Source organism: Podarcis bocagei (genome assembly GCF_964188305.1).
Source record: "Podarcis bocagei genome assembly, chromosome: 16".
Lineage (NCBI taxonomy): Eukaryota > Metazoa > Chordata > Lepidosauria > Squamata > Lacertidae > Podarcis > Podarcis bocagei.
Genome location: NC_138142.1, coordinates 26,719,958 through 26,734,931, shown reverse-complemented (window position 1 = coordinate 26,734,931; position 14,974 = coordinate 26,719,958). Strand labels below are relative to the sequence as shown.

The 14,974-nt window shown below is 47.4% G+C and overlaps 1 protein-coding gene and 1 long non-coding RNA gene across 12 annotated transcripts in view; both read right to left on the bottom strand.

The window, feature by feature from the left end:
* The window catches only part of PC (pyruvate carboxylase), a 268,658-nt gene that overhangs the window by 196,044 nt on the left and 57,640 nt on the right, over window positions 1-14,974 (bottom strand). For 10 of the 11 annotated variants that reach the window (XM_081175517.1, XM_081175510.1, XM_081175511.1 and 7 more), the window contains 4 exons: window positions 8,211-8,346; window positions 5,794-5,978; window positions 2,237-2,402; window positions 1,221-1,366 (listed from right to left, as the gene is read on the bottom strand). In XM_081175517.1, coding sequence (XP_081031643.1) covers window positions 1,221-1,366; window positions 2,237-2,402; window positions 5,794-5,978; window positions 8,211-8,346 — 633 coding nt within the window. Of the gene's footprint in view, window positions 1-1,220; window positions 1,367-2,236; window positions 2,403-5,793; window positions 5,979-8,210; window positions 8,347-14,048; window positions 14,121-14,974 lie in introns of those variants that run through there. The other variant, XM_081175507.1, reaches the window with a different exon arrangement.
* Window positions 1-14,974, bottom strand: part of LOC308576354 — a 251,618-nt gene that overhangs the window by 232,854 nt on the left and 3,790 nt on the right. The window lies entirely within an intron of this gene.

The following is a 14,974-nucleotide window of genomic DNA, read 5'->3' as shown; positions in this document are numbered from 1 at the left end:
GAGGATGGAAGGAAAGCTGAGGACTGTCACTGATGCCTCTTCTCAGACTTCCCCTGCCTTCTCAGCATCTCCCCTCTGATGAGAGATTCTGTAAGACCCGTCCATTTCTTGCACACACCCTACCCCAGCCTCACCTCCACACACACACTTTTTATTCTTGCAAGCAAGCAATATGCTCAGGGTCCTTTGCAGGCTGGTGTTTTGTTTTTTTGTGGGACCATCCTGCAATATGCCATGGATGCATTAATATTGCACTTGTGGTGGATTTGCGCTGGGCCATCCAATGTCTCCCCAACACTATTGTCTTGGCTCCTGCTGCATGAAGGACTTGAATTTGGATCTTGTTTTCTACTATAGAAGAAAGCAAAGCAAGGAGCACCAGCCAGCGCAGGGCACAACTAGGTGAGCTAAAATGTTGATCCAACAGTTGACACGCCCCCCTGGGCTCCTGCTCTAAAGGAGAGGAATAGGCACAGCAGGGGGTTGGACTAGACGACAATTTGGAACCCTTCCAACTCTACAATTCTATGATTCGAAGCAGGATGCAACTTGGGGTTGTGCCTGCAAATGGGAACTTCACCCTGGGGACTGTTTGTGCTGGCGTCTCTGTGTCCCAGGTAAGAGAGGAGGTGACAGCGATGAATCAGAGCCAGACTGGGTGTTGGACGCTTCCCGGAAGGGCAGTGTCTCATCAGCAGTGACTGGCTTCAGAGACGGTGCCAGGGAGGGCGAGACAGGGAATGGCCAGCAAGGTAACAACCCACTGGGTCCCTCCCCAGAATCAGATTCCTTGCCTGTCAATTGCCTCCTCTGACACCTCAGATGACCCTGGGATCCTGAGGCAGCTCTCCCATACCTGCTGAGTCCCTCCTCAGTCTCATCACTGGGCACCTCCTCAAATTCTCCCCACCCCTCGTGTCCCAATCGGACCATCCCCTCCAGGATGTTGTCTCAGTAGTCACTGCCCTCCGGAGGGGCACTTTTGCACAGCCAACTCAGGATGCTATGTAAACCGGAATGCTTGTGGTATAGAAAGTTGCAGGATTTCAAGAGAAAGCTCCTGAAGACACACCAAACAGGAAACAAAGCAATATGTCTGACCTGAAACTTTAACGGAGCCGGACACCTACCAACCCAGCCTCACCCACCCACCCCCCAGTGGGAAGGGTGCAAGACCCCTGCCCCCGCAAGCCAAGGAGAAGCAAAGTAGCAGCCCTTACCTCATAGCTGCGCACAACTCTCATGCCCCGCCCTCCTCCGCCGTAGGCAGCTTTGAAAATGATGGGGAACCCGTAAGTCTTGGAGAACTCCTGAGCCTCGCTGAGCGAGGAAATGGGGGCGTCTGTCCCGGGAACCACAGGCACCCCTGGAGAGCAGAAGGGAAGAAGAGGAGACTGAAAGGCAATAGAAGATGGTGTAAGCTCGTCTTCTGCTGCTCCAGAGAATGAGGTCTGAACCTATGGATTCCAATTGAAAGGAGGGAGATTCTGGTGAAAGGTCAGAACTTTCTGGTGGTAAGAGCTGTTTGGCAGTGGAGCAGACGACCTCGGAAGGTTGTGGACTCTCCTTCACTGGAAGCTTTTAAGCAGAGGCTAGATGGCATTCTGTTAGGGATTCTTTAGATAAGATTCCTGCATTGAAGGGGGTTGGACTTGATGACCCATGGCGTTCCCTTCCAACTCTACAATTCTATTTTTCTCTCCCTACTGTACCCACTACCCCTGTTCCCCCCCCCCCTGCCTCCCCCCCGCAGGTCACATCTTTTGGGCAATTACAGGTTTAAAGCAGGGCCTAAAAGCCAGGGATGTGCAAGTGCAATGGTTATGCACCAGGACCAGCAGCCTGGGAAGCATGGGGAATATCCTATCTCTAAAAAGAGGCAGGGACCACATTGCTTGCCTTGTGAAGTTTTGGCGAAAGGCGGGATAAAAATAGAATTAAAAGCTTCTGCGCTTCGTGGTGGCATCTCTGTAACTCTCCCCAAATTTGCAATGGCTCTCCATAACCGCTCACTTTTTCAGAAGCCTCCAGTTTCACGAAAGACCTGCTGCGTTAGGAGGCAGGGAAGAGGGGCAGAGGACACAAAGAACTGGAGCGGAGGGAACAGACCTAGCTCACAGACTGCTAGTGTTAGATGACTCTCGTCCGCTTTGATCCTGCCTTCTTATTGGCTAAGGAACTCTGTGCAAGTTGGGAGTCAGGCACGCCCTCGCTTGTCAGTCAATGTAACCCTTACCTGCGGAGATGGCGATGGCACGGGCCTCTACCTTGTCGCCCATCTTCTGCACCACTTCAGGAGAGGGCCCAATGAAACGCACGCCAGCCTCAATGCAGGCTTGGGCGAAGTCAGATCGCTCAGAGAGGAAGCCGTAGCCAGGGTGGACGGCATCCACTTCGTTCTCCTGCAGAAACACAGAGTTTGAAATTAAGCAGGGCTGTTGTGGGGATTATATAAGGAGGGGGAAAACTATATATGTTGCCTTGAGCTCCTTAGAGAAGGAAGGTGGGATATAAACGCAGCAAATAAAATCATCCTAGCTAGTAGCCATTGACAGCCCTCTCCTCCATGTATTTGTCTAATCCTCTTTCAGAGTCATCCATGGTGGTGGCCATCACTGCCTCCTGTGGGAGGGAAATCCATAGTTTATATATGCACTGCATGCAAAAGGACTTTCATTTACCTCTCTGGAGTCTTCTGACATTCAACTTCGACTTGCCCTTCTCTGATTCAGGGATGGGGAATCTGTGACTGTGACTCCCATCATCCCTGACCATTAACTGTGCTGGTTGGGGCTGATGGAAGTTGGAGTCCATCAGCATCTGGAATGCACTAGCCTAGGGCTCTCTCTTGCCCTCTCAATTCCTCCCTCTGCAAATTAGGAAGAATGCTATGGACCTATCTTGCTGGTGGCTTCATAAACAGACAAAAACTGATGCTGCGGTGGTGGCTGTTTCACATTGTGATTTTTATGGAACACTGCTGAAAACTTCTAATGTCAAGTTGCCTTGTGACAGCTGATCGTAGAAAGAAAGTGCATTAAGATGAGTGTTTGAATGCTTTATATATAGCTGCCATTATTATTACAAATTATTTGATCTCTTGATTGTGCTTCATTTTCACAACTTAGCTCAGCAAATTTGACTCTGACGACCATTAATTCGGGGGCACTGCAATGCTGGTTTTCAATTACGTTTCAATTTCATAATGCTTGCCAGCACAAAACCTCTCTCTGTGTGTCTCTCTCTCTCAGTGCTCGCATTAAGGACACAAAAAGAGCCTGCTGGTTCAGGCAAAGCATCCATTTCAGCATCTTGTCCTCATAGGCGGGTCAACCACATGCCCACTGGGCAGTCAGCAAGCAGGACCTGAGCACAAGGGGACTCTCCCCTCTTGTAGCTTCTAGCAACTGGTATTCAGAAGCATTAATGCTTCCAGCTGTGAAGGGCAAAGCATAACCATTATGGCTTGTAGTCACCCACAGACCTCTTCTCTATGAATTTGTCTAATCCTCTTTTAAAGCCAGGCAGTTTGGTGGCCATCACTGCCTCTTGTGGGAGGGAGTTCCCTCATTGTAGCACTTTCTTTTATCTCTCCTGAATCTTCTGACATTCAGCTTCATTGGATGTCCACAAGTTTTAGCGTTATGAGATAAGAAGAAAAACTTTTCTCTATCAATTTTCTCCTTGCCATGCATAATTGTATAAGCTTCTACCAGGTCACCTCTTTCTCGCTTTTTCTCTAAACTAAAAAGTCCCAAGCACTGCAACTTTTCCTCAGTGTAACTCTATCCCCTCGATAATAATAATATATTATTTATACCCTGCCCATCTGACTGGGTTTCCCCAGCCACTCTGAGTGGCTCCCAAACAGAATATTAAAAACACAATAAAACATCAAACATTAAAAACTTCCCTAAACAGGGTTGCCTTCTGATGTCTTCTAAAAGTCAGAGAGTTGTTTATTTCCTTGCTATCTGATGGGAGGGCGTTCCACAGGGCAGGCACCACTACTGAGAAGTCCCTCTGCCTGGTTCCCTGTAACCTCACTTCTCTCAGTGAGGGAACCTCCAGAAGGCCCTCAGAGCTGGACCTCAGCGTCCAGGCTGAATGATGGGGGTGGAGGCGCTCCTTCAGGTATACTGGGCTGAGGCCATTTCGAGCCTTGATCATTCTGGCTGCCCTTTTCTGAATTGTTTCCAACTCAACAATATTCCTTTTGAGATAAAGTGACCACAGCTGGACACAGTATTCCAAATGGCTAGTAGCAATTCATAGCCTTCTTCTCCATGAATCTGTCCAATCCTATTTTTAAGTCATCCAAGTTGGTAACCATCACTGCCTACTGCAGACGTGAGTTCCACAGTTTAACTATGCACTGCGTGAAGGACTTTCTCTAATAATAATAATAATAATAATTTTAAAAAAAATATTTATATCCTGCCCTTCCTGGCCAAATCTGGGCTCAGAGCAACTAACAACAAGTAAAAATAGCACAGTGTACATAAAATCACACAGTCAATTAATTAAAATACATTCTAAAATCAATTCAGAATCAAATTAATGGCAACCGTTGGGCTAGAGTTCTATGAGGATTACAGAAAGAGAGAGAGGGTCAGACTGTGCCTTGGCCAAAGGCCTGGCGGAACAGCTCCATCTTGCAGACAGAGCATTCCACCAGATGACCGAAAAAGCACTGGCTCTGGTCGAGGCCAGCCTAACCTCCCTGTGGCCCAAGATCTCCAAGATGTTTTTATTTGAAGACCGTAAGGTCCTCCGTGGGACATCCAGGAGTGGCAGTCCTGTAGGTACAAGGGTCCTAGGCTGTATAGGGCTTTAAAGGTTAAAACCAGCACCTTAAACCTGATCCTGTACTCCACCGGGAGCCAGTGCAGCTGGCATAGCACCGGGTGAATGTGATCCTGTGGCGAGGACCTCGAAGAGTGTCTCGCCGCAGCATTCTGCACCCGCTAGAGTTTCTGGGTCAGTCCAAGGGCAGCCCCACATAGAGTGAGTTACAATAATCAAGCCTGGAGGTGACCGTCGCGTGGATCACAGTGGCTAGGTCAGGGCAAGAGAGGTAAGGAGCCAACTGCTTATCTGTCCTGAACCTTTCAGCACTCAGCTTCTCCCACATGGGCACAATGGAAGACTTAACCTACACCGAGGCGGAGGGGCCCACCACTCACAACCACCCCAAACTCTCCCGCTGCCTATCAAACAAAGTGCCTACAGGTCCTGCAACTGTTTCAGCGTCAACGAGGCTGTGCTGTAGCTGCACTGCTAATGGCAAACCCTGTGGATTCCAGGCCTCCTCCAACATTCGCTCCTTGTTAGCGGAGCATTTCCTTTGCCAGCTTTAACTGTGCACATGAAAAGCGAGAGGACAAAGGCAGGTTGTCACTTTGGCAGCTAAATCCAGAACTTCTCTTCCAACTGGGGAAACCTCAAAGTGAGTTAATAAAGCACTTGTGAATGAGAGCCAAGGAAGGTGGCTCTTCCTAAGAATTTACGCAACCTCCCCCCCCCCCTTCCTTGGCACTGTCAATCATGGGGACTGGGGAGGGGGAACTTCTGGGTCATGTTTTCTTGTTAGCTAGAGCAGAGTATAGGTCCATGTGCCAAAGAGATGAAGGTCTGGGGAAGAGGCAGCAGCTGAGAACTGGGGGGGGGGGGGATGCTTGTTTAAGCAGCTGAGAACACACAGAGACCACCAGCTTCCTTTATAGGTTCAGCCCTCCTGGCCTCCCCATAGCTCATTCCACTCACGGCAGTGAGAGCCAGTGTCCTTCTTACCTTGGCAACTTGAATGATGTCCGGAATGTGCAGGTAGGCCTGGACAGGGGGAAGCCCCCGGCCAATGAGGTAAGCTTCATCTGCTTTCTGTCGGTGCATCTGCCCTGTGTCCTGCTCCGAATACACGGCCACTGTCCGGATGCCTAGCTCAGTGCATGCTCGGAACACCCGGATCGCAATCTCCCCTGGAAAACACAAATGTTGAGTGCCCACGAAAATGGGGAGAGGAGGGCTGCAATGTGGAAGCAGCTACACCATTTGATCAACTCAGCACATACCTCAATTGATCGATCAATCAGGTGATTTTATTATTAAGTTAATTTTAGCAGCCAGGAGAACTGCAGGTATCAAGCATCAGCCTATATTATTATTATTATTATTATTATTATTATTATTATTATTATTATTATTATTATTATTATTATTATTATATTTATTATATTTATTTATTTATGCAGCAGCAAAAAAGGCTAATGCTATTCTATCAACAGAAGTCTAGTGTCCAGGATCTAGAGAATTAATAGTGTTGCTCTGCTCTGCCTTAGTCAGACCCCACCGTTTAAGTGGGATATTGACAAGCTGGAACGTGTGCAGAGGAGGGTGAGAAAGATGATCAAGGGTCTGGAAATCAAGCCTTATGAGAAACAGTTAAGGGTGTTGGTTATCCTTGGCCTGGAGTACAGGTGATAGGATAGTCGCCTCCAAACACCAAAAGGGCTGCCACGTAGAAGATGGAGCAAGCTTTTTTTCTGTAGCCCCAGAGGGAAGAGAGATTCAGACTAGACCTTTGAAAGAAATTTCTGATGGTAAGAGCTGTTTTGACAGTGGAATGGACTCCCTCAGAAAATGGTGTGCTTTCATTCATTGGAGGGTTTTATAAAGGGGTTAGATGTGGAAAAATGGGATGGTTATAGAAGATATGTTCAAAAATACGAGTGACAAAGGAAGTAAAAGGAGGTGGATAATAATTAAGGATTTATTATGTTTTCTGAATGCATTGGAAAATTTATATAGAAAGGTTTATTGTTTTGTGTACATTCAATTGTAAGATAAAACATATGCAAAGGGACTTGACAGGAAGTCAAAATTGAAGAAAAGATTCTGTAAGATAAAAGGGGGGAAAATATTTATTTTCATTATTATCATTATTATTTGTGTGTGTGTGTGTGTGTGTGTGTGTGTGTGTGTGTTTTGTATGGAACGTTTGGGAGGAAATAAGATGGTAAATAACAAATAACATACAAAATATTGATGTATGTAATTTTTATTTCTCAATTATATTTTGTGGTAGTATGGTTGTAATGTTTTTTTGTAACATAAAATCATTTAATAAAAATTATTTAAAAATATATATATAAAAAGGGGTTAGATGACCATCTGTCAGGGATTCTCTAGTTTCAAGTACCAGGTTGTGTCCCTTCTAACACTACAATTCTATTATTGCTGTTATTGCTATTATTTAAAGCATTTACATCCCACCTTTCTATGAAGTAGGGATTCGAGGCAGCTTACAACATTTAAAACATCATAAAACACAAAATAATAAAAACAAACTTAAAAACAATAATTAAGATAAGCCAAAACACCTTTACAGCCAGTAATTAAAATATAGTTTGCCCTGATGACAACCTAGTAATTAGCATTGCCTGCACCTTAATGTCCTGAAGGAGATGTACCCTTTTTCTCTCACACACAATGAAATGCCTCTTCCAGGATTCTTTTATATATTATTTATTATCTCTATAATTCATATACTGCCCTGATGTCAGGGTTTAATCAGTGTTCAACGCTGGCATCGGTTTGCAGGGTTTGGTGTATAACCCCGGGAACATGTAAGAACCAGTATTCCTGTCCCCTAGGGATGTGGCTGGGGATTTTGAGGGAGGGAGGGCCAGCCTCAGACATATCAAGCCAACCAGAAGCATATCTGCAAGAGGAACCATTGTGCTGCTGCCTCTGTAACTGGAGGATGCTGTGCTGCCCTAATAGAACCACAGCCTCTTTCAGGGTCAATGAGTGCTGAAGCAGGTTGCCCCCCACTTTAAACGGAAGAGGCTCCTCCCACAGAAGGAGCAGCTAGCAACGAGCTAGTGCTGCAGCTCAGTCTGAAGATGACTGCTACTGAAACAGCACTGGAGCTCCACTCTTATGGAGTCTCCAGCCTTGGCTGTGCACAGAGGTGGCCATGGTGCCACTGGGTCTGGCCTCTGTGTTGCTGATGTCTCTGATCTGGAATGACAAAGGGGCCAAGGAACTAGACAGAGACTTATAGGCGAATGTTATGGCTCCTTTTGGGGAGAGGTGTCTTCTGGACATCAAAAGGGGGAGGGTGGCACAGATCCTGATGGGGAATGAGAATGGCTTAGCACAGGAATCATGGTCCCCAACAGCTCCCGCCCACCAAAGCCCCAACTCACCTCTGTTGGCCACCATCACCTTCTTGATGGGCTTGTATTCCACGCGCTGGGTGCTGTGGAAAGCAGCAGGGCATAGCGAGAGCCGCTTGAGGGCCAAGAAGGCCACCCCTCCCTTGGCAAAACGCAGCTGCAACATCTGCGGACAAAAAGGGATGGATCAGCAGGCTTAGCTTTAAGGCATTCTCACAACCACTGAAGTGCACAGGACAGGACACTGACCCTTCAAGTAGGACCACGAAGCACAAATTTGACACAGACCCACACAGAGCTTGTAGCATCAATGGCAGCAGCCCCCAGACTCAAAGAGGGACCTGGCTGAGCAGCCCCCCCCCAACAACTGCCCAGTCTTCACCCATCAAGCCTCCCCCCCCCCTGCAACTAGCAGTAGTCAAAACTGCCTTATTCCTTCCAGGAAAGTTAAACAATGCAATAGTTCTCCAGGTGGCAGTTAAAGGCAGAAAGAAGCTGGGTAATGCACTCCAGTACACTTGAGCGCTGTTCACTGCACTCTAAATCACTTCCAAACATGCAGAGATCTCAGGTTGATGGGATAAAGAGTTAAAATGGCACTCGGAGGGGCCTTCACGGCAACGTGGGGTCAAGATGGGCTTTAAGTGGTGCAAGCATCCAGTGATCTTTTCCTTAACCTCAACAAGAGAAATGGATAGTTGACACTTTTTTACCGTCTTGAACATACAAAGCCACTTCTCCCATAGATAGCTTTCTCACAGTTATTTGGATACCTTTAAAAGGGGGCTAGACATATTCATGGAGGGCAAAGCTACTTGTGTTATGATGTCAATGTACCTCTGAAGGGCTGTCACATGGGAGATGGATGTGTTTTCTGTGGCTCCAGAGGGAAGCACCCGAACCAATGGATTCAAATGACAAGAGAGGAGATGCCGACTGAACATTAGAAAGAACTTTCTGAGAGTAAGAGCTTTTGGACAGTGGAATAGACCCCCTCAGAAGGTGCCAGGTTCTCCTTCATTGGAGGTTTTTAGGCAGCAGTTCCATGGTCACCTCTCATAGATTCTTTAGCGAAGCACTAAGAAAGATACTAATGCAATAAAATTTATAACTCAGTTTATAGAGCATGAGACTCTTAATCTCAGGGTTGCGGGTTCGAGCCGTATGTTGGGCAAAAGATTTCTGCATTGCAGGGGGTTGGACTAGATGACCCTTGTGATCCCTTCCAAATCTACGATTCCAATTCAAAATAGTAAAAATTGTGCATTGTTTCAAAATCCCAATTAAAACTATTCAGTTTAATTAATTCAATAAAACTGAACTCGAGCCAGTGACACCAGATACTGCATGAAAAATACTTTAAAGCATTCTTACTAATGAAAACGTAAGGGTGAAGAAAATTTATAGGATTAAGTATTTCTATATAAGTGCTCAACAAACATGCACAAATGTCCATCTATCACAAATGTAATGCAGCTAATTGATCAGAAAATCAATAGCTATTACCAATAATTGTGGCAGCTGAGAATTGTAAATACAAACAAACATGACCAAAGGGAATAGCTTTGAAAGCAATGGGAGAAGGAGAATTTCAAATACAAAGGAAGGAAGGTGTTTCGCTCTAGCTCTCACCTGGTCAATCATAAATAAGCGATTAACATGCTCAGAGGGCCCCCCCACCTCCAATGCCCCCCGTGCCACCCTCTTGCCTCTTATCCCACAGCCCACTTTGGGTACCACTGTTTCAGACCACAGCTCCCATCAGCCCCAGGCCTGATGGTCCAAAGTATTCAGAGCGCAAGACCTTGGGGAAGGCTTCCTTCGATACCTGGAGTCAGCTCTCGCTGCAACCCCCCCCCCCCAAAAAAAACCCCAAGCTCAGCAGGCAGACTCCCTTGTGACTCAGTTTTAGGATGATGATGATCCTCCTCCCTCCCTTTTCTCTTTTTTCTAAGAAGGCTAATAACTTTTTTAACGGCTCCCTCACTCCCCAAGACAGCCTGGGGGACTTTTTGTCTGTTGCCACGCAGTGTGCTATAGCAGCTAAACGGGGATATAGTAAAGACATCAGCAGTTTAACAGTAGATTTATTTTTATACCTCCGAAAATCAATAGCAGCTCCAGCACTCAAGACCCAAAATTAGCATGCAGGTGATGGTGGCCGTCCCTCCTGTCCCCAAAGTCCTTGGAAGGAAAACAGCCACTCAGGCTAGGTGGAGAAAAAGAGCTGGGGGGGGCATGGTTTTTTGCCTATAGGAGAGCAATGGTTTTATTGAGTCTATATTTATTTGACTTACAATCGATCCACTTTAACCCAAAGGGTCATGGCATGTCATAGCAATCCATTTTGTTCATTTCCTCAAGATACAGATCCTCCTGAAACTTGCCAGAGGTAATCCTAAAACAATGGGAAAGTAGGCAAGGGCTGGGAAAATGACCAGTGTCTGAAACTCCCATTGTTCTAGGTGCATTTTGCAACAGGGAATTTCATTAGTGTGAGCAGTTTCTGAGCTCTGGGCGCAGTATTGCACCTGAGATTTCAGATTAAAACTGCAGAGTGGAAAGAAAGGAGGAGCTTTTTCTGCCTCCCCATTTCCAGCTACTCTCTGAAGACTGGAGAAGAGACTCTCTTAAGAATATGGATGGGCAGGAGAAGGACTAGAGCATGTGAAAAATGAACATAATATTTTAGCTGCAGTTCATTCATTTTCAGCTTTGTATTCTTGTTATTTAAAAAAGCGCACCTAGACATTCCGTGGTTGCACCCATAACCTAGGCTTAAGCTCCTAGCTTTCATATCTCAGTTTCTAACACTGAAAATGACGTGTAAGGTTGGGGATGGGTGTGGGGCAGGGTCACATCTAGGAACAGAAGAAGAACCTGGCTGCTGGATCAGGCCACACACTCATCTAGTCCAGCATCCTGTTCTCTCAGTGGTCAAACATGTATCTATAAGAAGCCTGCAAGCAGGACCAGATGGCAAAAACACTCTCCCGTATTTAGAAACATTTGCTGCCTCTTGACAGTGGAGATAGGGCACACCCACCAAGACTAGTAGCCATCAATAGGCTTCTCCTCTGCCATGGACTGGTTGGGCACAGAGGAATAGTGGAAGGAACCCACTGGGAAACCACCAAAGGAAGAAGGCTCAGAGCACGGGGAATGGTGGTGGGACAACAATGAGTCGGAAGAGGCAGAAGAGGGAAAAGACTGGGAAGAGGAGGTGTCAAAAGCTGAAAAACTAACAGGGCTTAGTGAGGTGGGAGAGTCAATGGCAGAGAGAATCAGAGGCAGAAGCTGAAGAAGGAGAAGGGGAAGAGGGAGGCAGAGATGAGTCAGGCTGGTGAAGAGTCACAGGTGTCTCCCCCTTCCCCTGTGTCCCAGAACCAGAAGAGGCATTAAAATGGTGGAGGAGAGGTTGGCTGCACGCAGACGCAGTCCCTGATGGCTGGGGGAAAGCCCTGGGGAGGAGGGGACTAGTTTTTATGGAGTAAGACCACCGAGAATGAGCTGCTCTGCTCATTAGGCCTGACACTCAACCAAGAGTTAACTCCAACTTTCAGCTGTGAATGACTGACTGGCACGCTGCTGTGACAACCTTGATGAATTTGTCTAATCAATATTTAAAGCCATCCTAGTTGGTGGACATTCTGTGTTCTGTGAGAGCGAGCGCCACAGTTTAATTCTGCACTGCCCTACCTGGAGATGCCCGGGATCAAACTTGTGACATTCTGCATGCAAAGCACGTGCTCTACCACTGAGCCATGGCACTTTAAGGGGTTTCAGCACGTCTCATATGACCGAAGGGAGCGTTGAGGTTGGAAAAGAGCCTGTTGTGGGGGAGCAACCAAATCTCCCCCAAATCTGCCCAGAGCGACAGCCCCCTCAGCCCCCCCCCCACTATGCCAGTGATTCAAATCCCCACTTAGCCATGACGTCCACTGTGACCTTGGGCCAGTCACAACCTCTCAGTCTCACCTACCTCACAGGGTTGTTGTAAGGATAGCAAACAGGAGGAGAACCATGTGAAAACCAGGCAATAACCTGGAGATCCTCTAGGTGGGATATAAATGTAATCAATCAATCAACCAACCAACCAACTAGTTCAATACTGTCAACAGTGACTGCCAACAGCTCTCCAGGGTTTCAGGCAGGGGGTTTCTCTCCTGCCCAGCCTGGAGACACCTGGGATTGAATCTGTGACCTTTAGCATGCAAGCAGATGCTCTGCCACTGAGCTAGTGGTCTGATCCAGCAGCCAGGCTTTTCCAACGCCAGGCAAACCTCAGATGCCAGAGGGGTGGCTGGATAAGATCCCACTTAGTCAGAAGGCTGGACTTGAGCTCCACTCTCCATGACTAGCAGGAGCAGAGTTGTGCAGAGAGGCTCAATTTGCATAATTTATGCATACTAAAACATTAAGGTTCCGCCGGCACATAATTTTTACAGCCCCCGCAGACACATAGCCCCCAACTACACACGGAGTGGGCGGAACAGGACGAACTCAGGGAGGGAAGGCAGCCAGCGTGCAAATTTAACTGAGCTCCACGGGCACGCTTGTTTGCGGTGATTCATTGGAACCGCAGTTTTCGGGATTTCCAAACTACCTGGAAGCCAAGGCGTTTAAACAAAAGCAAATTCAAGCCTCTCTGCCCCCTCCTTCCCAACACCACACCGCAAGCCGTGTGCCTAATGTGCCATTTGGAGACCGAGGGACCCGTCTCCTCGCAGTCAAAGCGATGGCGGCACGTCCTGCTCAGCTCTTAACACATCCGTCTGCCATCCCCTAAACCCTCTCCTCTTATGCACGCGCAATTGAGCAGAACACAGCTTCCATTTAGAAACCCTCTTTCCTGGCTGTTGTCCTGCCCCTTGGTGACAGTGGTGGCTGTGGAGGGGACTTGTCTGTACATGCCAATGAGCTGATTAGAAGCACAACAGGGGAGTAGAGGGCGAGGGAAGCAGGCCCCTGGGCCAGCCCTGCCGCATATAACCCCACTGCTGGCTGGATGACTGTTTGCAGTACAGCCCACCACCCTCCAAATTAACCATCCAGGTCTGTTCTGATCTCTGCCAGTCACTCTCTGGCAAATTAGAACTAGGGCGCTTGCAGGTCCCAGCTGCCACGATAAGGAAAGCCACACCACCGCAAGGCTGTATAAAGGCTACCTGTCTGAGCGTGTCGCTTTAAGGGTCTGCGGCGGAGCTGAGCAGGTGCTCCAGCTTACATAGGTTGGGCTGCAGTTCCTGGACAGACGCTTCCAAATGACCAGCATTAGCAAACTGGCCATTCTGCTAAATCTGCTCCAAGCAAGGCTCTCCTGCTCACAAGGAGGGATGGGGAGGGCAAGGGGAAGCAAAAAATGTAGCATACGCTCTGGTCTGCAGGATGGGGAGAAAGAGAAAGGTGCAGCTAGTTAGCAGCCCAGGGTAATGCTATTCTGCAGGCAAATAAAGAAAGGATTGGAGGCAGGATTATTTCACAAAGAAAAAGAATCCAGACCTTTGTTTGTGCAGGAAACCAACTTAACTGCAGTAGAAAGTGGCTGCTGAGTGATGCCAACGATTTTACAACTTATAAAGTCACTCTCTATGCTCTTGGCAGCTAGGAAGATAAGGACAAAGAATTTAGATAAGTTAGCCGTTAATTGTAAAGAGGACTTGGAGATCTAATTCACACAATCCATATGCGACTCCCCTCTATTTTATCTGTCCTTGTAAGAAAGGTTTCTGTTAGATTCAGTTGTGGTTTTGTTGTATATTTAGTTATGGATGATGTCACGGCCATTGGCTAGCACAATGGAAGTTTGATTTGAAAAATAATTCTACACTATGAATTTTCAAAATGCGTATGTTAGGGCTGAGGCACCTTCTCCCAAATGCCTCCCTCAGGCAATATTCTGGGTGCCATGTCAAAGGACGGAAAAGCAGTCAAGAGCAGAGAGAGAAAGCAGCACTGCTTCACTTGCCCTCAGTGACATCAGCATGCAGTCATCAGACAGGCTGCGCTTTACTGTGACATCATCCCACGGGCATCCTGGTTGGCAGTGAACTTCATAGAATCATAGAATTGTAGAGTTGGAAGGGTCGTCTAGTCCAACCCCTTGCCATGCAGTAATCTTTTGCCCAAGACCCTGAGAGTGAGTGTCTCATGGTCTACCAACTGAGCTATCCCAGCAATAAAGTTGGCTATGATAGCAAAAACCCTGGTGGTTGTGCTCTACCTCCATAGTCGGAGGTGGTATGTTGTTGAGAATCAGTTACAAGAAACCGCAGGAGAGGGAGACTTGCTGTGGCACTAAGGCCTGGCACATGGACATCTTGTTGGCCACTGTGAGAACAGGATGCTGGACTAGAAGGAGCACTGACCTAACCCAGCAGGCTCCTCTTAGGAGAACAGATCTCCTGGGTGAGCACCACTGAAACGGGAACTTGCCAAAGGCAGGCCCTCATTTATTTTGGGATGACTATCCTAATGGATCATGGCTGGGGGGAAGTTTCTCTTGAGCTGCGCCCACTCAGCGGCCAAGAGGTCTTGGGGCCAGGCATGCTGCCATCAATGCTCCCAGTTTCCTTGAGCCATATTCTGAATAGCAACACTATCTGATCCAACCTTCAGAAGATAGATGATTCTTTTGTTTTGGCTGGACACTGAGAGAAAAGGATGCTGGGATAGATGGGCCCCTGGCCTGATCCAGCAGCCAGACTCCTCTTACATTCTTATGTTGTGATAGGGTGTTCCCCAACTTGGTGCCCTCCCAATGTTGCGGCATCACAATTCCCACTGTCCCTATC